This window comes from Vipera berus, assembly GCF_964194415.1.
Source record: "Vipera berus genome assembly, chromosome: 2".
Lineage (NCBI taxonomy): Eukaryota > Metazoa > Chordata > Lepidosauria > Squamata > Viperidae > Vipera > Vipera berus.
In genome coordinates this window covers 235541077-235567880 of record NC_138203.1, presented here as the reverse complement: position 1 = coordinate 235567880, position 26804 = coordinate 235541077, and the positions used below count along the sequence as shown (strand labels likewise).

General features: G+C 35.7%; 1 protein-coding gene and 1 long non-coding RNA gene across 2 annotated transcripts in view; one reads left to right on the top strand and one right to left on the bottom strand.

The window, feature by feature from the left end:
- LOC308662193 overlaps positions 1-11894 on the top strand; it is a 17894-nt gene extending 6000 nt beyond the window's left edge. Inside the window, exons 3-4 of the long non-coding RNA XR_014025124.1 lie at positions 5919-6057; positions 11772-11894. This is a non-coding gene — a long non-coding RNA (uncharacterized lncRNA). The remainder of the gene's footprint in view (positions 1-5918; positions 6058-11771) is intronic.
- RUVBL1 (RuvB like AAA ATPase 1) lies at positions 3677-26804 on the bottom strand. The gene is made up of 11 exons (XM_081317741.1): positions 26561-26804; positions 26202-26288; positions 20030-20162; positions 18252-18403; positions 16534-16623; positions 15572-15721; positions 14111-14174; positions 11871-12069; positions 9702-9804; positions 5119-5210; positions 3677-4183 (listed from the first exon to the last, which is right to left on the bottom strand). Exons 1-11 carry the CDS (start codon positions 26699-26701, stop codon positions 4024-4026), a joined length of 1371 nt encoding a protein of 456 aa, XP_081173867.1. The 5' UTR covers positions 26702-26804; the 3' UTR covers positions 3677-4023.

Genomic DNA, 26804 nt, shown 5'->3' with positions numbered 1-26804 from the left:
TATGTAAAAGCCTCATTGCACAGCTTGCAAAAACAAAGAGGAAATATAACTGAAATTAGAATTATTGGGAGTTCCTATTTTAATGTATGCAAGTAAAGGTATGCAAGTACCTTTAAGATATCTTCTATTTTAAACTTTTGTTTTGGGGTAGATAGAGATCCTTGTACGTCCCTAATTTTATTATACTTGTACAATTTTATACTCAATGCGCAAGAAAAATGAGGTTAGCCTAAAGGGTTGAGATGAGCTGGTACATTAAAAGCACATGAAGAATGCAGTTTTGCCATATGGGTATGTATGCAGTAATCCTTCATGTCTTTTTCCTGAGGCAAACACTGTAATTTGCATATGGGCACATACCTCGGCTTCAGATCTACTTACTTGCTTAGAGACAATTCCCAATAATATCAATGCTCACAACTTAAATGAAACAATCCCAATTGCCGAGCTTATAATATTCATCTGGTTACTGTATCTTCCACCCACTCTAGCTTTAATATTACTACTATTTTTCACACCAAAAGTGAAATAGTACAAAATATGGGCCTGCTGTAATTGTTGTTAGATTATGTGTCATCCTGATAAGATGTAACAAATATTTTCCTACCCAGCAGGGCCCGTTTCCCTGTGGTTAATGGATGGAGAAACTTCTCATAGTCTGCAGGCAATCGGTCGTAAAAACTTCGCTCTGAAGATTAATGCAATAAGGGTGGCAATTCTTGAAAATGGGCAGAGTTGCATTTAAAATAATGCGGCTATGTTTTAACATTTAATAATAAACCTTAACCTATTGCAATGGGATCATTTTTGATTGTTCGCTTTCGGTTGAATATATAAAACAAATCCTTTTCATTTTAAATGAAAATTATAGCTTGACTGCAGAGTGTGATTATTTTTTCAACAATCAGCTGAATATCAGTTATACTATAGCCACTTTCATGGGCAATCTGATATCAGTAAGTATGGTGGGTATCACTTAATACATGGAAGTCCTTGACTTGCAACCACTATTGGGAAAGGACTCTATCCATTTAGCCCAATTTGGAGACCTTTTTTTAATGGCAATTGTTAAGCAAATCACCATGGTTGTTAAGTGAAGCTTTGATAGTCAAGCAAACGTTGTGGTGGTGTGAATCCAGTCTTCTGAATGGGAAACTGGCAAGAGTTTCAAACTGCAGTCATGTGACTGCAAGATGGTGCAACCGGTCATCAAAGCAAGCCAGTTTGGCAAGTGCTAAAATGCAGTCATGTGATCACAATGCATCTGCCACAATAAAACACAGCCAGAAGTACTTTACAGGTTGTAAAGCACCTAGTATGGACCTATCCTAATTTTGAGCATTGATTAAGCGAGGACTAACTATAGACCAAATAAACTTTTAGATATCATTTCGCATTTGACAATTTTAACCTTTTATTATCATTAGTTTTTGTCTTTTCTGGACATTTTACAGCTATTGACTATCTGTGGAAGAAGGCACCACCATTCTCCCCAAAATTCCATTTCTTAATAATATAGTTTGAAAGTCGCATTTAGCAGAGGAAAAAGACTATGGCTAATATTCGAGTCTTCTGGGAAAATAGCACTAAAGCACTCCAGCTACACATTACTTTAACTAGTGATTCTTATTTTAGACATGAAAGCTGCCCGTCCAATTCTCCATACTATATCAACGTGTAGGTTCTAAGCCAAGAAAACTAATAATCAAGATGACCTCTCCTGATGACTTTGGACAGAAGTTAATTGTCAAGAGAAACATTCTAAGGGCAGTGTTTGTCAACTACGTAGTAGTCTCTAGCACCATCATCTAGGGCAGGGGTAGGCAACCTCGGCTCTTTTATGACTCATGGACTTCAACTCCCAGAATTCCTGAGTCAGCATAGTTGAAGTCCATGAGTCATAAAAGAGCCGAGGTTGCCTACCCCTGATCTAGGGATTGCTCAGCCAGGTAAGACTAGACCTATTGTAAACAATGTCTTCCAAGTGCTATGGATAGCTTGGCAAATCGAATTGAATACTATTGGGAGGACAAAAACCACCAACCGGCAAGCATTTTCCTATCTAGTTCCTCAACCAAAATGATCAAGACTGTGTCTGTCTTCATTCAGCTTGAGCCTTCAGTCTGAAATTCACATTTGCACGTCACAGTGTGGAGGAGGAAAAATAAATTGATTCCTTTTTACACAATACATAAAACTATAAGCAAGTGTTCAATAATCTTAGAAAATAAACAGTTTTGCAAATAAAACTAAGGTTAAAGCATCCAAACAGCAAGTGATTATATGATTAGCATTATTTTCTAAGGTTCAGGCACACTATTAAAAATGTAGTAAAGAAAGCCATGTCCTAAGTTTATGAAAGTTCTTTTTAGTGTCCAGAAATTAGTTATTTGCACTAATATTTCCAAAGAATTATACTTAACAGTAGACTGGATCTATTTCTTTTTAAACAAAGCTCTATTCCAACTATTACACATAACCAACTTGATCTGCTGTCTCTTTAATTGTGATACAAAAAAAGGCTAGTAATCTTAATTATAAGAAACCATTAGAGCTACTTGAGAAACTATTACTTTAAAATAATACATTAGGATCTCAAAGGATTTAGCTGGCAAAACCTAACTGGAAATATTGGCTGTATAAACAAAGATCATCGACAGACAATGATTTGATATTTTCAGCAGTTAAAAGTACTTTAAAAGGTTTAGTACCACAATAAACTATGCATTTTTAGTGATTCTAAAATATTATTTCAAGTTCACCAATTGAAGTTTAGGTTTCATAGAGATATACATAGGTCTGTTGAAAACACAGCCGTTTCACATTCCGCATTTGGAACACAACATCCTGCATTTTGACACAAGCTCAAAAAATATATGCTGTATTGTGTATATCCCATTTATGGAAGAGCATTAATCACTAAACCAAAAGGCACACATTTCTACTTCCATTTGCCAGAGGTAGAGGAGACACAGTAGGGAAAGACAACCCAATTTAGTATATTTTTGAAACAGAGAAATATTTTGGAAATCAAGAAAAGCAAGCTACCTGCCAGAAGGGAAATATAATGGCATTTACTATGGAGAAATTAAACGTTCAGGGGTTGTAATAAGTTGTTATACTTATGAGTTTTATGTGTTGTACTTTATTTTTCTGGGAAAATTCGCAAATGTAACAATAAACATTTACAGAATTATGTTCCCATCAGTTCCCAGGTTTTGTAAAAATATACTGTAGATGGGTTTAAGCTTGCATAATAATGTTAATAGAAGCAGTTGTGGGTGGAAAAAACTATTATTTTCAATCAAATGCCCTTTCACTAGAGACTTATAAAAAAAAGCCCTATTTGAACTTCATACAGTGGCATCAAATCTCCCAAAGTTGTTGCAGTGTATATATTTGCAAGGGATCATAAATCATCCAGCTTTAGATGTCTTAGCTCCATCCAAATTGCAAAAAGAATATCAACAGTGAGAGGATTCTTGATATATTTATAAGCAAGACTAATTCCTGTTTTAATTAAGAATATTGCCTCCTTCCCCCACTGTATTAATTTGGCAAAAAAAAAACCTTACCATCCATCTCAATTTTAGTTGCAGAGAATGACAAAACAGGTATCTTTTACTGAGTAAACGTTCTTCTTGAGAAGATCAACATTTGAGTCACAGACAAAAAATTAGTGATTTTTTTTAATTAAGCATCTCCACAATTTAAACACAATATTTAAAAAGTAATATATTTTGTTTAGATTTGAACACATGAGCAATCAAATCTAAAGCATTGTCAGAAGAATTTGCCAGATGCATCCATTTCATATAGCACAAACATAAGAGATATCATATTACCACAAGCCAAGGTATTCCCTCTAAATAATTAGGAACAAAGATTTGATCCTAATGTAAACAAATAATTTGATATTCAAAGTTTTTAGTTCTTAAAGATAATTTCTTCTGCCTCTTTCTTTGAAGAACCTGGAGAAAGTATAACTCAGTTCTGAATGCTAGAAAGCTGAACAAATGTCTTTTACTTCATGTATTTTTCCTGTTGGTCAGCGAGGATTTTTGCTGAGGATTTGGCATCATAGAAGAGCTCATTTATTTCTTCAACATGTTCTTTTTCTATGCTATCTTTCCCATTGATTTTGGCTAGCAGATTGGCTGGGGTGAGTAACTGCACAGCATACCTATAGCCAAATAATAAGAGCAATGATCAAATTAACATGCCAGTTACAATTACAAACAAAAACAGAAAATTTCTCGAGACACATACAAAATTTTTTATTATAAACACAGCAGCCAGGTCTCCAGACGTTACCAATATATTTTGTGGTTGGAAATATCAAAGATTAGGCAAGGCACTAATTATGGAATTATGAGTTACAAAAACAATTTGCAGTAGACAGTGATGTGATAATCGGCGAGACACAATTTAAAAATCTCTTTTCTTTGCTGCAGAGAAATAACTGCAGAACTACAGAATCCTTTTTCAAAATTATTAATTTTTACCGTAACCAGTAGTTTATGTTCCAAACATTTTAGCACTAATGCAGATTTTATGTTATGTGTAGTGGCTGCGCCATTAAAGAAAGCTCTAGAAAGATGGTATAACAAAAAATAGTTGATTCTAGCTGAAATCAGTTAAACTCCCAAGCAATACTCTTTATAAAACAATTACCAAGAAATAATTTTGGCATGACACGTATTAAGGGCTGCAAACATTTCAATAGTTCTGTATCATTTGAAAGTTAAAGTCTTCAACAATCACCTGGAAGCTACAACAGACTTAGGAGTTGATTCTGGTTACTTAATGTAAGAATTGTAAAATGCAGTGTGAAAAAAAGAAACAGGATTCCATTTATTAACTATATGACCTATTTTTATACAATATTAATTTCTGCTAGTACTTTTCAGCTGTAAGTAGTTATTTGCCTAAGAATTGCTGGATTAAGGAAGAGAAGAACTAAACATGAAATGTCAGAGGGAGAAGCTCTAAACTTGGTCATTATTGTGGATGAGATATTTCACCAAGTGTCCTATGACAATTAGCTGCCTCTTCCTGTCCAACTTTATCCCACTTCCAAATTTTGTATCATTATATATTTACATTTTTTATGCTTACCTTAATGTGGTTTTGGTGCCAATTTCCCCAAGATAATTCAGTGCTTCCTCACTAATATTTATGCTCTCTGTTTGGGCTCGAAGTTTTATGATCTAGCAAGAAAAAAAAGATAAAAATGCATTCATAATAAAAATGGCCTTTCGGGAAAAATTTTTTACATTTGAGTATATGGTATTTTATAGCATCCTCGGTTTATAAAATCTTTTCTATGTGTTTTAGGGAGCAGTTTATTTTAATTCTGACCTTGTATCCAATTTGAAATAAAGATACGGTTTTAGTTCCTTTAAACTCTTAATTGGAAAAATACTAGGGGGAATTCAGTGATAATTCAGCGTGTTTCTAAAACATGAAAGAAAATGTACAGACTGACCAAAAGAACTGCAGCTCACCAATTCCCACTTGGAGCACTGAACAGCCTAATTTCTTTTGGAAAGTCACAACTGCCTTTCAGGGCTCAAATGCATATCAAACTTTTTAGCATCCTGATAAATAAAGATGGTTAAAGATGTAAGACATGTTCTTTACCTCCTCCCACAAAACCACTCAGATAAATCTAATCTATCGTGAACAGTCTCAAACTTGTCCTGGTTCGAAGATCTTTACAAAGTTGAAAAAGAAGGAAGTTATCACCAATAAGTCTGAGTACAGAAAGCTCTAACAAAAGTGGCACTAGCCTCCCTGCCGCCCGTATTACCAGCTGAGTGATAAGGGGCAGACTGGATAATGATGTTGTGTTATAGTGTTGAGATAACTCTGGAACTGTGAGTCTCATATAATGCAGGCATTTTTCACTTTGGCAGCTTTGTAAACAAGATATCAAGAAGCACTCGTTTAAATTAAAGCCATAAAAATGCACCAAGAGAATCAGAACATGGAAGAGGAGAAGAGGGGGATGAGCATGCAACTGGGGATCGATGTAAAAGATATCTGGATTATAAGGTAGTTTATTGAGGTTTCTTTCAGAGTGTTCATCGCTGACATAAAGATTAAGAAATCATCTTCCTATATCTAGACTTTTTGGTTTCCTTGCCCAGAGTTAATATCTCTAATTCAAAACTCAACTCAGTTCTTAAAAAAAATTAAAGCAGATGGACTTTGCAATTCCAATCACAGTGATCACACTGGTTTTCAGTTTGGGTTTTTAGATCCATAGTCCAAAACATCTTAAGACAAGTTTACAGAAGTTTCAAAAAGGGCATGTAGTGTACCGTTTCATTATTCTTGAATTTATTTGAACAACTCTTTCTTCTTCAGATTCTAATTCTTAAAGCCAGAGGGTAATCCTTCACTGGCTAGAAGCTGCACTTTTTCTGGCTTTTGTTTCATAATAGAATGGCGTCATGCCTCATAAAACAGTTTACATGCATTTTAAAGATTTGCACAACATTTTAGTTTCTTTCAACCTCAACTATTAGAAAAAGATGCCAAAAACCCTTGGCAGCAAACCACCAAATTTTGGAAGAGGGATCAGAATGGAATATAAAAGAGCAAGACATAGCCTGGCTTAGCTCACCTGTCTCACGTTGTTTGAAGGTTTAAATACAAGACTACAATTTTGGCACATACACGTTCTTCGAAAAAACAATAAATCCCGCAAACAATTTCTGCACAGTAAATATTAGCTGCTGAGATCAACAGTGAGTCACCTCACCACGTTACTTTGCTGTTAAAGCTAGTGAATTGGCTGCCAATTAGCCATCAAGTCATGCTCAAAGTTTTGACTTTGACATACAGTTCTAAACAACTTGGTACCAAGTCTGGGAATGATCCACAACATCATTGGGAAGTCTTGAGAAAGTAGAAAATCAGGAAAAAGAGGCACACCTTTTTTACCTGCACTCTGAAAAGTTTCTTCACTCTCACAATTAAAAAAAGGAACTAAAACTGTGTTGCTTAGATCTGTCTTGAAGATCTACTCCCTCAGCCAGGACTTCTCAATATGAATGGTTTTGCTTTCATCCTTTCCCTTTTCAATTTGCACAGCTCTTCAAGAGTTAATTTGCTGTTAATCTATTACTTTTTAATAGAGTTGTTAAACTGTAAACTGTTTCAAAATACAATTAAAGTATATGGGGAGCAGTATATAAACGAATATTCAATATATAATCTCTATTGGGGCAACACTGAAAAATAAAATATGAATTTAGATTCTATAATAATTATTACTTGGCTCTTTAAAAAGGTGTTAATCTATGGTCTCCACTTAAAATGTTTTTTCACAAGAGTAAATACATCCAGCAATTTCAGTGTCTCTTCCTATGTCTTCATTTCTAGTCCTCTGAAGATATTTAATGTCCTTTGCAATATGCTAGTCCAATTCTTTTGAATACTTCAAAACCCAGGATAGTACCTGCAGTAATGGCTGACAAAAATTATGGAAATTTTGTTCCAACTGAAACATTCTACTTTTCTCTCCTTTCTACTATATAGAGTGAGTCCATTCAAGTTTCCATTTACAAATGTTTAGGAACAGGTTTTTGGTATGAATGCACAGAACATTTTATTTAATTTAAAGTAAGAATTTATTGTTTTCATGAAGTCAATTTCTCCATCTCACGTCCTTGTGACTAATTAATTTAATCAAACGCTACAAACTTCATCTTCTAAATTCTTTAACAAGTCAACAGTTCATAAAACAGGCTTTTAATCATTTAACCACCCACAGGGGAAATTCAGTGGCAACTTAATGTGATATATAAATTATAAATGTTCATAGACGAGACTGACAAATTCTACCCAAATCAAAGCTGCTTGAAGTAATGCAACAGTATCTTTACCATCCTTCATGCCTCTGAAAAAGCAACTCACAATAGAGAATGCAATATAGGAGCATTTGAATTGATTTTCTTGACAATGACACAACTTCTGAATTATCTTTTACATTAATATACAGCTTAAGGCCTCTTTGACACCATCTGTACCCCGTGATCACTTCTAATATAATCTACATTATCCTGTCATATATAGAAAACCATCCCAAAAATCAGTGCTGCTAATTTTATAAAAAAAGCAATATGCAAAAGGAAATGAGGCTTTACTGGTACATTTACGTCCAATAAATGCTTCTGTTCCTCCTTGGCACTTATCCAGCAAGAGGGACTATTATCTGGTGACAATGCTTTCCACCACTGACGCTATCTCTTAAATAATACGAAGAATTGACATGATAAACTGCAGTAGCTTCTTTATGTGTCAATCCATAGTGCAGAGACACTAATGAGGGGAATCTTTGATATTTCATAATGACATTCAAGAATTATAATAAATGTTGCACGCACTAAGATGGATCTGGGAATTTCAGAAATATTATGTTGCGTGCTGGAAAGTCCAGCGTTAACAAAGGTTGTCCTGTCCTCTTTAGAGGATACAGGAGTACTGTAAGGAACTATCAGCAGAAAATGAACTCTAGGAATTTACAGATTCACACTCTTCAAGACACAAAATATTTTAGCATATAGATGCTTTTGTAATCTCAAGAAAGATGAACTCTTAAACACCCATATTCCATACTTGTGTACCTAAGAACATAAATACAGTTCAAGATAATTATTAGAAACTGCTTTGTTAATGTAACTCGCCCACTGTTCACGTTGAGCAAAAATAAAAAACAAACCGGCAACCTTTGCACAGATTCATCTGGTGTGCCAGTTTGGCCCTTTTCTGGATCAGGAGGCCCTATTACTAGATGCTCCTACTAAACTCTTTCTTAGTTGACTACTGCAACGCACTCTGCATAAGATTGCCCTTGAAGACTGCTTGGAAGCTACAGTAGGTGCACAATGTGATAATCTATCTGTATACCTCACTGTGCCCATGACACCCTTCTACCTCATGAACTATACTGGTTATCAATTAGTTATCTGGGTATAACTCAAGGGGCTGAATATAAACCTTTACAGTTCAAAGCCTGGATATCTACAAGACAAACTGTCTACTACTGCCCATCTGGTAAGATCTGGCAACACTGGAACACTCCAAGTCTCATTGCTAAAATAATCTCATCTCATGGGACTTTGGAGATGGGCCATCTCTCTGCCTTCACCCTACCTGGGACAACATTCCCCTGAGGGCAACACAGTTCCCACCATATTGTCCTTTATTAAACGACTGAAGACCTGGCCATTTCAGTAGACCTTGGAATAAAGTTAAGTGATCCCACATCTGGTATTGACTTCATTTTGACTAACCAACATTTATACGTTCTGTAACTGTAGCCACGTTTCCCTGACATGGCCCTTAATACTTTTGGTATTTTTCCCCGTTTTCTGTTGTTTTAAATTGTATTAGTTTAGTATTATGCATCACCTAGGCTTGCTGTGATGATTGGTTTCATAAAAAAAAGCAAATACTAAGTATAGACTTAAGAATAATTTCAGCCAAGACAGTGACTTGTTCATGCATGTGACTAACAGTATACGGTAGCTTACTAACAAATAGAAAAAACTATGAAAAATAGCTTTCAAAATAACTTGTAGTCATATTTTGATAAGGATAGGCTGCTTCATTTTACACTTTAATTACCTGTGAAGTTCCCTAAAATCATTTGCTGCCCATTACCCAGACGTTACGTATGAAAGAATTACCTGTTTCATTTCTTGTGGTGTATATAACATGGTTCTAATTATCATGACCCGGTCCAGAAGATCCAGAGGTATCCCATGTGGAGAGAGAATATCTTCTGTCCCTCTGAAGAAGTATAAAGGAAAGTTTAGGCTTCTATAGAACCATCAGCATGTCAGTGTAATTCCACTATTGCCCTCCTTCCTATCATACTTATTTACATAGCTTAAGGGAAAAAAATAGCAAATTTCATTTCTCCATTAGAGGGCACCCCAGTTTCATATGAAACATCTTTCATTTCAGATTATTACTTAAAAACCTTGATTCTATTTGGGGCTGATATGACAGGAATGAGAAAGTGACAGTGCTCAAGTGCAGTAATGTATCTTTCCTTCCTTCGTTCCTTAAAATGAAGAGGAATTTATTTCTAAAAATGGAATTAAGAGCGCATGCTCTTTTTATAAAATGAGATATATGTTCATAATTGGCTGACACAGAGAACATTTAAGATTGTGAGAGTCTTCACTGTATGAGGCCAAAATACATTCTGGAAAAGTAGGTGGAAGACCCAATTCATAGAATTTACAGAGAAGAAACAAGGCTATATGCCTATTAAACAGACAAAAAGTACAATACAAATATCATTTCTAAAATACCACATTTATTTTCTGTGTCAGACACTGTAGGACTTTTTGTTTGTTTTAGCGTGTGACTCAAGTTTGAAAAATCACATAGTTTTAAGAACAAAGAAGACAGGTCAAAAATTGTACTGTTATTAAGATTTTGCTTTAGCTATTGTTAGGGTAACTGCCGATGCCTTATTCCTAATATTTGGAGTTAACACTATTATAACAGCATTTATATTTTAAAAAAAATGAGAGAAAGCACAACATGTACAGCACATATATCAATGTCAAAGAGAAGGAAAGAGCAGATATGTTCATAGGAAAGGCACTGAAGGATTTTATTCTTTTTTTCCTTGCATTCTCAATCCTTTCTTGATGTAAAGTTTCATTATACTACTTATATGTTGCTTTGTGAACATTTCTTCTATCATGAACAGAAATTGAATAAAATTAAGTTCAAGAGAGAAACACAGTAAAAAGAAACACATTCTTTAATGTCTTTGCTACATATTCATAGACTATGCTATTCCTATAGAAAACGTGATGAGCTGTGAAAACATTCAAGCAAACCACGCTTAACGTCTGGAAGACAAGCTATGAGTATCACTAACATGGGCCCATATGCATCATGGAATAGGGCAGAATCTACAAGCTCTTGAAGCAATAGGGATGTAAAAGCATTTCCATCCTAAAATCAAGTGCTAACAGAAGACTAGAGTAAGCCAGATTACTAATGAGTTTAGTAATTAAGGAATGAGCTTAGTAATCAAGGAAGCCTAATTGTGTTTTTGAAAATTAAATCATGACACCCAAAGACACAAAACGATTTTTCTTGATTTGTATCATATACAGTGAATATGCAGAAAAGGAGGCAAAATTTAAATACACAGGTGAACCCTCAAAAGATTTTGGATAAATTTAAGCAATACCAAAAATGATGGCTAAAAACCATGTCTGGTATTTAGCTCTCAGCAGTATAATATACAGCTAAATCCTGAAAAAAAAACCACCCCAATAATGCTAAAATTAGCGTTAACTATTGTTGTTATACATTTTAAAGTGCAATGCCAAGACATGCTATACCTATATATGCACTGATATTCCATAACATGTATGCTGCATAATGCAATCCCAAAACGTATTTCAATGTAAAATAATTTGAGAAGCAAAGACAAAAGCTGTCAGCATCAAAAAGTTTTATCTATTTCAGGCTATGAAAAATGAGCAAATCAAAAACCGAAACGTGGAAGCAGGCAGGTATAGTAGCAGAATAGCCAGATATTCTGACTTACTAAACAGCATATTGAAAATATTTCTGGGAAAGGAGCAAGGCAAATAAACAGAGTAAACTTGGTTAGTTGCAGGGAGGGTCACAAGAGAGGAGGAAAAAAAAACCCTGGTTTTTTTCAAGAAACTCACTGTTATCTTGATCATTGCAACATGAAATTTGTCTCCCCTCTGGTAAAGGACTAAGCCATGCTGGCTGAGGAATTCTGGGACTTGAAGTCCACAAGTCACAAAAGGGCCAAGTTTGAAGACCCCTGGACTAAGCTTTAAGCATCATACCTGATTACGCAGTTTCCCCGGTTGGAGGCAAAGATGACTATCGGAGCAATAGAAGATTCCAATGCACGATGCAAATATGTGAAGCATTCAATATCCAGCATATGAACTTCATCCACAAAAAGGACTCCAGGGACTAACTCTGCAATGCCTTGATCAATGTATTTATTTACCACCTTGTTGATCTCAACTCGAAGCTTGTCTGAATGAAAAAGAAACAGCAGACATCCGATATCATTTCATCAGTACTTTTTTTCCAAAAATATATCTGTATAAAAATCTATATAAGCATATCTAATGTACAAGACAATTTTTTGAAAATACATTCAAATAAATGATGTCAAGTATTTTCCATAAATGCAATCTGAGTGTTAGCTTTTGGACAAAACAACAATAACAACCAATTGTTTTGATGGATCTAGTTTCTTCACTTTCACTATTATGAAAGGGATTTTGTAAAATTCTTATTTGTTTGGCTCAAGACTTCTGGCAGCAAAATAAACATTTATACTAGTGAATAAGATAAGCCCTGAGCCGATGTTATTTGTTACCTGCCAAAAATTCAGGATTCTTTCATTTATCTGTACTATTCCCAACAGTTTCATACAAGATCAGACTCTTTCTAGTTTTGGTGAAAAACTTTAAAACAGGCTAAGTAAATTATCACTGAATGACAAACTTCTCATTTTTGAAGTATTGCAATTTTGAAAAATCTCTTGTAATGTTGTCTTTTAAATGAATATATATATACCAAAGTATATACCAAATAAACCAAGTGAAATAAATATTTATTAAAGGTAGTCCTTGAGTTATGATGCCAATTGAGACTGGAATTTCCAACACTAACACAATGTGGTTGTAAAGTAGGATATCATGTGACCAGTGGTGGGATTCAAATATGTGAACAACCGGTTCTCTGTGTGGATGCCACTTCCAAAAGTCCATTCTGGGCCTGGGCAACAAAAAATTAGCTACCAGTTCTACCGAACTGGTGCGAACTGGCTGAATCCCACCACTGCATGTGACCACATCTCTTAGTGATGGCAATCCTTGCAGTCCCCATTGCCATTGTTAAGGGAGGACTGTGCCTGGTTAAGCATACACCTCCTTGCAACTTCCTGTCGCCTCCCAACAACAAGTCAGTGGGTGTGCAGTTGGCTGGCACCTAAATGGTTGATGATGAGTGGGAGAGGGAATGGGGTGTGCAAGTGGCTGAAGAGGCACGGCGGAGTGCAATGGGGCTTCAGGATGGTATGCAAGTGGCCAGGGAGGCATAAGAGCAATGTAAGAGATGGCCAGGCTGAAGCCTGAGGGAGGGGTCAAAACGTCGTCAGTCTTGAGTCCCTTCACACCCACAAGAGATTTAAGTCCAGCCCTCTTTCAATTTCACTGACTCTTTATCTACTGCCATTTTGCTTTGACCGTCAGAGTCTTGTAGGGAGTATTAGCATGCAATAAGCTTCTATTCATTTGAACTGCCTTGGCTCCTAATTTTCGATCCTTGACAAACAGTAAAGCTTGGGGAGGGTGCACAAATGGCCAAGGAGGCACTGTGAGTGCAATGAGGCTTAGGGAGGGTGTTTAAGGGTGTGTTTGGTGGTTGGCATGGGTAACATGAGTGAAGAGAATCTGGGGTGGTACACAGATGGAGGAGACTTACCGGAATAACTTGCAACTTCCTGTGCTGACTTCCCCATTGTCTTTATTTGTACGAAGACAGTAGGGAAAGTGACCATGGGATGCTGCAACCATTTTTAGTTTGAACTGGTCACCAAGTGCCCAGGTTGTAAACACATGGCTGTGGGACTGCTGAAATGGCAAGAAGTTCAAGGACTTAATACAGGTAATGCTCAGTTAATAACCGCTGAACAGTCAACATCACTGTACTTCTGAATGGTTACTGAACAAGTGGCTGTTAACTGAGCATTACCTGTATTAAGATATCCTCTACTCGTGGCCATTTCAGAAAGAATACAAAAGTCTATATTGTATCAATATTGTGACAAACCACCTTATACTGCAGTTTCATGTAAGTGTAATCACATTTGTATTAGATTGTGATTTCTATTACACTTTATTAAATCTCATTCAATTTTAATGATCCCAAGCAACACACATCGTTTTCTCTATTCATGAAGTTTACTTTTCCACTGCCTCTTTTAAAAACTCAACGTGATACATTAATCACCAAATTAAATGGAATTACTTCAATAAGAAAAAGATGAGAGAGATATTTGGAGCACCTGTGATTTCAGTTTTCTTTGGTTTCATTAGTTGTCCCATCATGGAGAGGATGTCTTGTCCACCCTACAGAAAATTGATTTGTGAATTAATGAGACTTTTTAAAATTCTAATACAAGGGCTGCTTGTACAGAAATATTTATTAAGAATATAAGAATGTTGAGCTATAAATCAAGTTTTCAAGTTCTTTATATCAACCAATTGCTAGTAACTCATAATTATTTTAAAATTGATAGTCTATTTGAAAATCCATCTATGTAATTGTGTTCAGAATGTAGTGGGGCTAGTTTGTTTTGGAACACATAGCATCCATAAAAAAATATAATGGAAATTTAATCAGTGTTACTAATTTAAAATGATAATGTGCATTTTATGGTCCTTTTAATTTTATTTGTAGAATTTTTCATTATGCAACAAAGTACCATATACAGATAAAATGATCTGAATCCTTTAAATTATCTCAGTGCTATGAGCTAGCGTTGGAGAAAAAAAATCACATCAGACTCTCACCCATTATCACAGCACCTCTTTTTCAGGTTTATATTGATAAATATTGATTTATGTAACTAGTACTTCTGCACAATAACTGTGAGGTGATCATGAAGTGAACATGTTAATCTTGCATCAGAGTATGATTAAAAGGTTAAAGTTTGTGTGTGCTGTTCCACGTAAAGCAGATTCAGCATACAGAGTGATGGATCTGGCATTCAAAAGACTTAACAGCAGTTTCCATTAAAATGCTGAAGGTTGGAAAAAAATGCTTGTATTCAGGTTTGCTTATGAACAAAACAGTGTACTGGGGAAAATGAGCCTTTAATCCTATAATTACCTTTTTACAGAATTTGAATTAAAACAGGGAATAAATATGCTTGTTTTTGCTTCAACCACATGGTTCTGCAAAGGAGCTATTTTCTGGGTGTGTTTGTGTCCTAAAAAAATTCACTGCCCATAACTTCCTGAATTGTACACATGTATAAAGATACAGACACAGAAACACAGAAAGAGGATATTCAGACAGTCTATACATTTCAAAGCCATTTTGCAAAAACAGCCAGGAAAAACTTACATAACAGCTGTTGGGCACTTGGGAAAAAGGTATGGTTACTTTTAAGTATTTCTCTGAACAGGAGATACACACTTGAGTTACAAAACATCTCTTTCCACGAATTTGCAGAGCCCGAATATCCTCTATCTGTGTTTCTATGTCTGTATCTTTATACATGTATACATTTCAGGAAGAAATGGGCAGTGAATTTTTTTAGGACACAAACACACCCAAAAAATAGCTCCTTTGCAGAACCATGTGGTTGAAGCAAAACTAATATTAATAAAAGAGAATTTTCTCAACAGTTTTGTTGTTAGCAGCTTGGCTGTTTTATCAATCCCCAAATGAATTCAGAGTTAAAAGTTAGCAACACAACTATTTTTATTTTCTGTGTGTACATACAGTTTGCCATTAGTACCTGAGGTCGAGCATTGGCTACATCCAAATCATGCAGTGTGACATCCTGGATAATTTCTTTCTTCTTGTGCACATCACCCTTTGGCAAGGGAACATATTCTTCAGCCTCAAGGTCAAATTCAGTAGCATAGGTGTCACACCTACCTTGCCTCTGTGGACAAGAATTTAGAAATCATACACACTATATTTATAGTTAGTGTTATTACAAATATTCAGAGAGTGACATATAGGCTGATAAACAAAGGTCTTGTTTTATAGTTATGCACATGTCAAGCTCTGGTTGACAATTTTGAAAATGCCAGACTTGTCCTTGAAAATGAACAGCTATGAAATTCTACTGTCAGGAGTAGGGGGTTTTTTTCTCCACTGTTCTGAAAATGAAGAAAAATGAGTAAAGGACAAATCCAACCAATTTTGTAGAAAGTGTAGAAATTGATTCAGATTCCTTTGAACATGGATGATTTATTGTTTAATACAAAATATTATGCCCATCCATTAAACACTAAGTATCTCTTTATACTGCATTTTAAATCAGATACGAGCAACATGCTAACTAATGCATTTCCTTCTAGATGCATATATCTTATGACAAAATTCTACAGGGATAAAGATTAAGAGCTCTATGCATTTCTTATGAGCGTGACTAAAGTTACTTTAAATCTTCTTGCCTTGCTTTTATGAATAAGAAACACACAAGCTTCAAGTCAAGTATTAAAAATCAATGAGGAAACATTCAATGCAGTTGTAACCGGGGGTCTCAGACAAAATGACCTTATTTATGAATTACATTACTACTTTCTTTAGCGGTGGCATTCATGTAGGAAAAAAGAGATTTTAGACTTTGAGAAAAGGGTAATATATACTAGAAGGGATTAAGGTTGTTAGGACATAAGACTTTTTACCAAAGGAGACGGGAAGGCAGGTCAAAATACACAGAGCTTCACGGCTACTTTCTTGCTTTACCTTGACAGCTCCACTATTGGCTTCAATATAAATTACATCGCCAGCTTCTACTCTTTCCTTTTGCAAACTTTCAAATATGCTGGGATCCAACTGGAGTTAGAGAAAATAAACAATGATTAACTACATTAACATCAAAAACAGGCAACCTGGTTTTACAAAAGTCATGTTTGATTCCACAAAAAGCCATCCAAGAAGCAATATCTTTAGTACTGGAAGAACAAGCTCTAGGAATTTAGATTTATCTACATTTAGAATGAGCTAATTTGTCAAATTCAACTACCATTTGGATTGAGTTAATGCATTCTGTAAATATAATATAAATATTTTAACTTCAACATTATACTGTAGTATTCAGATGACATTTTCAGTTGCTTTTACATACTGTATTCTTCTTATGCCATCATGTAAACATCAGATACTCTGAAGAGATAAAACTCCAAGATACAACTGTGATTGACATATCATTTAAACCCTGATTAATTGACTACAAGTGATTCAAAGCTGCCATCACATAAGTCATAAACCATGGTTTATAAAATACACTAACTGAATTGACACAAAATGTTAACCTAAACACTCTGTCTACTTTTTAACTCATGCCAAAACACCTTTTTAAATAGACTCCACTGATCTTTAATGACTTACTCTTAATTGTTTTTAACAGGATATTTAACCTTTTTTTGGATTAACCTTTTTTTATATTTTATTGTAAATTATTGTGAAATTTGGTGGCTGGCAAATTATCAGGCTTTGTAGAAAAAAAAGGTGTAAATAAAGGCATGGTGATCAGGCTGCAGACTAGGAAGAAGACTGGGATGTTTTATATCTGTCAAGTAAAACACTGAGATTAGCCTTCCTGTGCCCTGAAATAATAAAAACAGTCAGAGAGAGGCATGACTACCTCATGTCCTTGGGGAAATCTAAACTGCAGAAAGAAACCCTAGGCCCGGGTAGGCAACCTTGGCTCTTTTATGACTCGTGGACTTCAACTCCCAGAATTCCTGGGCCAGCCATGCTGAGGGGAAAGGGAGAGGTTTCCATACTGAGCCATGCTGGCTCAGGAATTCTGGGAGTTGAAGTCCACGAGTCATAAAAGAGCCAAGGTTGCCTACCCCTGCCCTAGGCTATGCTGCTTTAGGGTGCACAGAAAGACTTCAGTTTATAAATTCCAATGCATTCTTGCCCTGTTTGGCATATTAGTCCACATGTCCTGGGCACACAGCGTTGTGTTTTGTTGTTTCCTCTTTTTTTCAAAAGGAAAAAGTGGGAAGAGGTAACCTGGTACACAGTCGGAGTGATGGTAACTAACATTTTAAGTCCCTGGCAATATTGAACACAAATACCTAGAAAAAGCGACATTGACCATAATAGGCTCACTTTCAAGTAAGTATGAATAGGATTTCAGTTTAAATTAATTATACAGTTCTCGAGAAATTATTTAGTAATGTAAAAGGTTAACTTTACTTCACCAGCAGAGGAAATGTTTATTTCAACTGCTTCTCTCAATGGGGATGGACAGCATCTATAAACTCATCAAGTGCATGTACCAAGCTAGCTGGAGGATAATTGAAATTTCTAACTGGAGCTTATATCCATTTGCATAATAAACCTATAAAAGGAGACAAGTAAATAAAACTGTCTAGAATCTCCTGTGTCCCTTTCTTTCTTTTTATTCAAAAGACAGATCTGAGGAACATTTGAAAAATGACCATAGCTACCTTTAGCTGTTTAGTTCCTTTTGCTGTTTTGAGTCCAATAATGACATGACTAATGGTTTTGCCATATCCTCCCATAGGATTCTCAGTTTCACAGGGAGTTAACTCTGTGACTTCTCCTTCATAAACTTCCTTGGTTTCTTTAATTCTTAGTCCTGTAAATATTAAATATACAAGTTACAAACTGCCAGTTTTATTGGATTGTTCCAAGTAGTCACCATATCCAGATAAAGTTGTCAATTCGATGGAAAACTTTATGGAGAATAATGTATTCATAATAATAAATATTCAAACAATGAAGAATTTATGACAAGGGAAAAGAAAAAAAAAAGTTCTATACCTCTGTATGCCCCCACTGTTCACAAAACAATCAAACTTAGTTTGGCAACTAATTTATTTATTCCATAAATTCAATAAACTTAACCATCCCAATCATTGGGGCAAGTTGTGAAAAGGTATAATATCTTTATAATGCTATTCCTTGATGGAAAATCCACACTGTTTTCCATTTCCATTGCTATTTCTGATACTTATCTGGTATATTTTCAGTGCTTCTAAATTCAGTATCAACTGGTAAGAGCTAAAATTATAAGTTGTCTTTTGTAATATTTGTCAAAATTAATTGCTACGGCTTGCATCTCCCACTTTATCATTTAGGAAATTCTTAATTTAAGAGTGAAAATCCATGTGACCGTATAAGAATCAGATTTTTTTTTTAAAAAAAATTATATTACTGGCACCTAAAAAAATGTTTGGATTGCCAATGTTATTTTAAAACATTAATAATTTCTGAAAGAGAAATCAGCCCAATTCAACAGATGTAGAAAAATTTCTGTCACTAACATCAAATACTTGTTTAGCAGCATCTCCATCCTAACATCCAGAAAATGTGAAGCATCAACAATGTAGCTGGCTGTTAAATTATTGCTATCTCTGGGAGTGACAAATGTGTTTGACACAGGTTTCAACTGTTGGTTCAAATTTCCAAATCTGACAGGTAACTCTTCATCACATCAAGGAAATATTGCAGACGGTGCTCTCTCCATCTTTGAACTCTCTCTCCATGAACCCTGCCAATTTAATTGTAACTTAAAGACCATAGATGATTGAAAGTCTCTTTCTTACAGAAATCAATGAGTCACTTTTTTCAGTTGCAAGGACCGATGGAAACATTTCTTCACTTTAATGGTAATGAATACTTAGTTGATGGTCTGTGTTAAATCATAGGGAGCCCAGGGGAATTAACAGATGTTGGACACAATAATAAAAACAATTAAGCTACAAAATGTAAAAGGAATAGTGATATCAACTGTCAGCAGAGAGCAACTAAAGATTTAAGGTGCAAATGTTTGTTCGTGAAAAGGAGCAACTGAATGTATAAATCGAAACTTTAATAATTCAGCTAATAAATTCAGGTGATAAAGAGAAATTTATCCCCAGGAACAAGCTATTCTACCTGTAAACCCCTTAATCCAAGTTTCTTCGACAACATACTCAATTAGATTGAAAAAAAGCACCATTTGTACTATTTTTACTGGTTTTACAGTAGCTAACATACCATAGTATAGAAACCACCAGTGTTTGTACAAAGACACTAGCAGATAAGTCAGTCACCATGCAAGAACACTGAAAAGAGAAGCCAACAAATGTGTCCTTCCAATCAAAAGAATAAATGCTATTCACTGACTATAAAAATGTTGGGTGGTACATAGATTTAATAAATAAATAAATGCTCTCTCACAAACACACATAAATTTGGTTTTTTGCTTTCAGTTGCTTACCAATTGCTCTTCTGAAATTTTCCATCAAGACTTCCGTTTTCTTTATTTCAGTAGAATATACCTCACTTCCAACCATAGGGCAAAAGGGAACCTTACTTCCTAACTCCTGAGCAATAGCTAGAGCCAAAGCAGTCTGAAGACAAGAAAAAAAATCACACACATAAATACACATTTAAATTACCCAACTCAAAATAATTTAAATTAATGCAGAAAAAATAATCCTCTGATTTTAGTTTAATTTCTATAAAATAAATACTTTGGCTTGAATTCAGAATTTGAATTCTTCCTTCTACAGAATATTTTCTATGTCAGCTCAATAAAGCCTAAGCTGGAGAGTCAGAGCTCTTTTGGACCCCTGAATTAGAAAGAAACTGACAAATAACAAATGTATCCTTGTCCCTGTTCTTCTGGTGGGAAACTCTGTTGTTCCCAGAAGGAGCCATTCTATGTATAGAAAAAAGCCTAACCATTTTTATTCTGACCTCAGAGAAAAGAGACACAGAAGCCATCAGGACAAAAAGCGTTGATCTTAGTTGACAGCAAGTTAGCCTTTGAAAGTTACAGCGCTTGGAATATGGTATTACTGATTTATCATGAGGAGAGGTGCAATGAACATAGGAACTAAGTAATTTTTAACATCCCTAATACTGTAGGGATAAGACTGCACAATATTTGTAGTTGGAGGATGTATTTGGATTTTGAATGGCATACCATTTCTCCAAAAGAAGACAAATCTAGAATAATAAACAGGTGAGAATAGGGGAAATGTTATGTCTGATAACTAGATATAAAGTTAAACTAAGTAATATTACTAGGATTAGAAGGTAAAATTAAATAGGACTTCCGGTTTGAAGTTGCGGTGTAATGGGCGCAGGAAGATGAGGCTCCATCTTCCGCATTCGGTTTTGCCCTGCTGGAGACCCTAAAAAGCATCAGAAGTCGCCCCGAAGAGGTGATGGAAAAGGAAGTAACCCTCATTGATCGCGGAAGGGCAGCAGCCCTTCTGTTTGATCTGAGGAAGCCCTCCAAACTGGCGGGGAAAAGACTGGCGATATTCGTGTGGCCAGTCAGAAGCTGCTGACAACTGAAGAAAATAAGCATTAACCAGCAACTTCTGGATGGAACTGGATGGATCCTCTCTTTATGACTTTAAGACTTTTTCCTGGGGAAAAACCACCCAAAGCATAGAATCCTCCCAAATGAGAAAGGGAGGGAATTTCCACCCCAATCCCTCAGGAAAAGAAAAGCGGAAAATTAATTGCTTGGGGGGGGGGGGAAATAGAGAAAATTACAAGATTAATTTGAAAGCAAAACATGTAACTTGGAAGTTTGGGGATTAAAAGTGCTTTTGAGATTATTTTTTTAAGAGACTTAAAAAGCTTGTAATATAAGTTTGGATGTAAAAAGCTGGAAGACAACATCAATGACATCTAGTGGCGATCTACAGCACTACAATTTATTATGCCTAAAGGAAGCTTGGCTGGAAGCCCAGACTCAGATAAGACTCCTGTTGTTTTCAGAAACTTTCACTTTTGAAGACTGAAGCTTGGAAAAGGGGGGTGGACCTCTTGGGCTGCTTATCTGTGTGGCAGACAATAAACTATTTTGAAACTGGTCTGCCTGGACTATGAATATAAATACTAACTGACCTTTAGAGCTGTGTCATGGGAGCTATTTCCCTATAGAAGAAACATGCATTATTGATTGAGATGATGGAATACTTTGGACTATAAACCTTTGATTGATGAACAATTTTAAATTGCTCTTTTCTCTCTGGACTGAAAGGATTGTTTTTCATTGGACAGAAAAATTTAAAATTTACTTATATTTGCTGAGGGGAAACTTAAAGATGGACTGATAGGCCGGCTGGATAATTAGAAGTTCAAATGACAATTGACTGAAACTTTTTAAATCCCTAAATAGATTGGACTATAAAGATTACATACAAAAACAAAATGGATGTTCCATATTTAAGCTTTAAATGGTAAAAAAAACCATCCCTAACATGTTCCCAAAGTCCCCAGCTTGGCATACCAACAAGAAAATGTTGATGAATTTCAGAAAGAAATTCTATTTTAAAATCAATACAAAAGACAATTGCCATAGCTCATGATGAGACTAAAAATAATACAAAGGAGATAAAAGAACAATTTTTAATCTAAATCTACAAACTCAGAAAATGACTACAAAGAAGGAACTAACAACCCAGAAAATAGAAGGAAAATCAGAGGAAGCAGATCCAAAGATGGAGGACATCTTTGAGCCTGGGTGGAGCAGTGGGCTAATGCCTCCTTAAGTAACACCAGCTGCCTGCAATTATTGCAGGTTCGCGTCCCACCAGGCTCAAGGTTGACTCAGCCTTCCATCCTTCCCAGGTAGGTAAAATGAGGACCCAGATTGTTGGGGGCAATTAAGCTGACTTTGTAATAATGCCGCTTGGGGTGTGTGTGAAAGCCCTAATAAGCAGGCATATACATAGAATGAAGGCTACTGCTAAGCTTGTAAGCCGCCCTGAGTCTTCGGAGAAGGGCGGGATATAAATGGAATTAAAGTAAAGTAAAAGACATAGAGAAAGGAACTAACAGACAGACTCAGACAAATGAAGAATTAGAAGACGTAGCAATAATATCAGAAATGGAAAAGAAATCTTACTTGTCAAGATCTCAGAACACACTTGAGGATAAAAAAGAGCTGACTGAATAGAAGCTAGAGCTGTCAGGATAATTGTTGGAATTTGGAGGAGGGAGGCTGTTTAATGAAAATTAATGAGCTGAGCATCCTTCCAAAAATACTTTAATCAAATTGTCTTATTCCAAACAATATACACAAAAATAGAGGAAGAATTACTTGATGATTCAAATGCATTGACTTGGAAAGTTAGTTGGCAAAGGAAGAATGCTAGAAAAGAATGAAGAAAACAGAAGTTTCGACCCATTAGATGGGATATTATACTATTTAATCAGATGTTTGAACAAGCCTGAGAATAAATAATTTTTAGAAATAGAAGCATTATTATAACTAGAAAGATAGGATTTATAACTAAAATATTTTGGTATGAGAAGGGAAATATGAAAATGCTAAGTGGGTTTGAATAAGGGAAGCTTTTGGTTACCCAAATATAACTTATTATGAGAAATTATAAGCAATAGAGACATTTTGAACACTGATGGGAATTTTTTTTAAAAAAAGCGGGAAAAACAGGATATTAATTGAATAAATGGATATTAAGTGCAAATGCAATTAAGATAAATTTTGGTTAGAAGATATTCTAAATCAACATTATTGATATTAGAAAAATGTAACAAAGATGCTGATATTCAATTGTATATGTACTGACAACAATAAGAATTATATTTGGCTAATGTGGGAAAATGTGTGCTACCGGAAGAAGAGAGGAAGCACTGGATGTTGTAATATTGGGCCTAGATTGAAAAAGTTAATATATACAACTGAATTACTAATGGACTAAGGACAACACGTTGTTTATTAATACTTATGATTGTAAAACTAGAAAATTAATAAAATATTTATATATAAAAAAGTAAAGTTAAATCATTTCGTTATTACCAAGTTGGAGGGCAAAATAATTCAAAAGCATCTGCAAGGGTTCTAACCAAACCATGTCAGCAAATCTGAAGAATGACTAAGTGGTCAACAGATAGGAAGAAACTAGTCTACACGCAAATATCAAAAAAGGAGACTTAAGTGAATGTGTAGCTATTTCATAATATCCTTAATTTCACACTAACACTTAGGATCCCCCAACACAGAGGAAAGCCCTACATGGAAAAGAATATGCCACATGCTCAAACTCGCTTTACAAAAGGCCAAGGAATAAGACACATGATGCACCATGGATAATTGAGAAAGCCAAAGAATTCCAAAAACAAGTACATGTCTGCGTCATTGATTATAGAAGGGAATTATATTGTCATCCACATCAAGCTGTGGAATGGGTTTATGAAAATGGAAATATCAGAATATCAGAGTTCTCATGTGAAATCTATCCCCAAATCAAGAAGCCACTCTAGATGGAGTAGGAACCCTGATGGTACAGTGGTTAGAATGAATATTGCAGGCAAACTCTGCCCACAGCCTGGAATTTGATCCTGACAGGGCTCGAGGTCGACTCAGCGTTCCATCCTTCCGAGGTTGGCAAAATGAGAACCAATTGTTGGGGGCAATATACTGACATTGTAAACTGCCAATTTCTGTTGTTAAGTGAGACATTTGTTCAGTGAGTTTTGCCCCATTTTACGACCTTTCTTGCCTCAGTTGTTAAGTGAATCACTGCAGTTGATAATCATGCAGCTAAGTTTTAGTCTGTGACTGTCAACCTCCGCCTGAAATCCCCACCAAGAAACACACCGGAGTCAAAGCATCCTCTAATGTTAACTTTAATGGGTTGAATTATAGTGGCAAGTTAGAAAGCGAAAGCTGGCTCTAAGGAAAAGGCGGGAAGCGATTAATTAAAAGAATTAACTCTCCTCCTCTCTCCTCTGACCAGACAGGTCACATTGTCCAATAGAATTGTAAATGTTTGTTATGAGAAGCATTCTCAGTTCGCCAAAATAGAGCTTTCACTTCTGTGCCTTCTCACGATGATAAAACCATCTGTGGGTTCCACTCTCTCCATCCCCCCCTCCCCACTCTGTAGGCAAGCTAAAGGCATGCAGCAGTCGTAAAGGCAGCTGGGTTCATAGCTTGACAGGGACATCCTATGGAAATGAAAGCTAGGCTTTGGAAAACAGGACAGAAAAAGTATTAGTGTTTTTTGGCGTTATAGAAGACTTCAGAGAATATCATGGACAGCCAAAGAAACTAACAAATAGATCACAGGAAAAAATAATATAGAGTTCTCACTCGAGGCACCAATAATCAGTTCAAATTATCAATCAGAGTGACAATAGATGTGCCACTGGGAGATCTAAAGGACTAGTTTGGAAACAGATTGGCCTGGAGAAAATCTCTGTAGTTACATAAAACCTGACACCAACCTGATGGAAGATAATAAATAAAAATAAATTAGGATTATTCCTTAATGAATTTACTTTTCACTTTTACACTATAAAAATTATTTTACTAATTTCAAGGGATTGTACATAGCCTTTGGTTTTAATGTAATACATCTGATTTGTAAAAGGCATTGGTAAGTAATCTGCTAATCCATTGTGGCTCTAAAATTCTTCTGAGGAATAAAATGATTAGGAAAAAAGCATTTTCATCATACACTTTTATAACTTAGTTTGACATATGTATTAGCAGGGAGAAAAGATTTTTATAAACTGTCTTAAAATTGTCACTTTTTAAGTAGATTCCTGTGTTGTTATAAGAACGAAAAAGAAATTAGAAAGAAATATTATGACAGGATTTGTGTGTGTGTGTTTATACAGGATATTATAGTACTTGGTTTACATGCAATAAGCTGTTAACCCAAGTTTTGTTATGTCTTAGCATTTTATCTTTCTAGTTGGGACTTTTGGATGTTGTAGCTCCAGAAACTACCAAATTCTTGAGCTGCTCCAGAGAGCAATCTCTCTGAAAGTCAACAGATAGCAGTTTGGTGTACTGGTTAAATCATCAGGCTAGATTAGAAACTAGGAGAATGTAAGTTCAGGCAGTTTCCAGCTGAATGGAGAAAAAAAAAGACAGCACTATATTGATTACAGTTTCTTTATTATTACTTTTAAGTTAAAGATTTTTTTCAATTATTTTAGCATATTATGTTTATAAACTTCAAGGAGTTAATAAAAGGATAAAAGGGTACTGAACTCAAGATACCTTACACACAGTATTTTAAATCATCTTTAAAACAAATGTTTTATGTTAAAATTTGGAAGGTATTACATTCATTTTGTTGTTGCTTTATGATCTCTAGTATCTCACCGTGTCTTTTCCCTAATTAAGATAATTTTCATGGCTTTGCATTAGCATTTAAACCTTTTATTACACTGTAAGTTGCCTGGAGTTGCTGTATCAGTGAGATGTGTGGCATGTAAATTTAACAGAGAAATAAGCAAGCAAGCTACTATCAATGTCAAACATAACAATATCACTAAGAGCATAATACTTGAAAAGAAACGTACTTAAATATTATCACATCAAGAATTTAAGTAACCACTAATGCATTTAGAAATCTGCTAAGAAAGAAATGAAGAAAAATGTACCTTACCTTGCCTGTCCCAGGAGGTCCCGCCAGTAACACGGCTCTGCCAGCCATCTTCTTACTTTTGATCAATTCCACAATAACACCACAAGCCTTCAAATAAAATCACAGTTAGTTGGAAATTTCACTGACGAAGTGGAAGGTTTCTGATCTAATGCAGAAGCTTCACGTGTGTGTGTGAACGCGCGCGGGGTGTGTGTGTGTGTGTGAAAGGCACACATTTTTGCTGCTACGGAGACTCGTCAAGGCTTCTACAGAACACGAGTCTGGAATGATGATGATGATGATGTGAAACTGGTGCTAGCGATGGGGAAAAACCGGGCCCTTTGCGGAAGGATTTCCCAGGGAAATCGAAACCCTCTTACCTCCCGCGCGTTCTCCTGTCCAACGAGCCCGGCTGCTGCTGGCTTGGCCGCCCCGCTCTCGTCCAGCCCCAGCCCCTTGACATGGCTATGGGCCGCGATGCGCTGTGTCTTCGAAGTGCTTTTCACCTCCTCGATCTTCATTCCGCTGGCGGCGATTAGAAGCGAAGGGAGCCCCGGGAGACTCAGTCCGTCCCTCTCAGTCGCCCTGGCGGAGTTAATACGAGCACTCGCGTGTTGCCAAGGA

Excerpts from the sequence above, each read along its gene's own strand:
- RUVBL1 (XM_081317741.1), bottom strand. The coding sequence starts at position 26,701 with ATGAAGATCGAGGAGGTGAAAAGCACTTCGAAGACACAGCGCATCGCG. Across the intron at positions 26,289-26,560 it reads GACAGGAGAACGCGCGGGAG|GCTTGTGGTGTTATTGTGGA; the intron begins GTAAGAGGGTTT and ends TTTTATTTGAAG. Across the intron at positions 5,211-9,701 it reads CACCACAAGAAATGAAACAG|ATCATAAAACTTCGAGCCCA; the intron begins GTAATTCTTTCA and ends TTTTCTTGCTAG.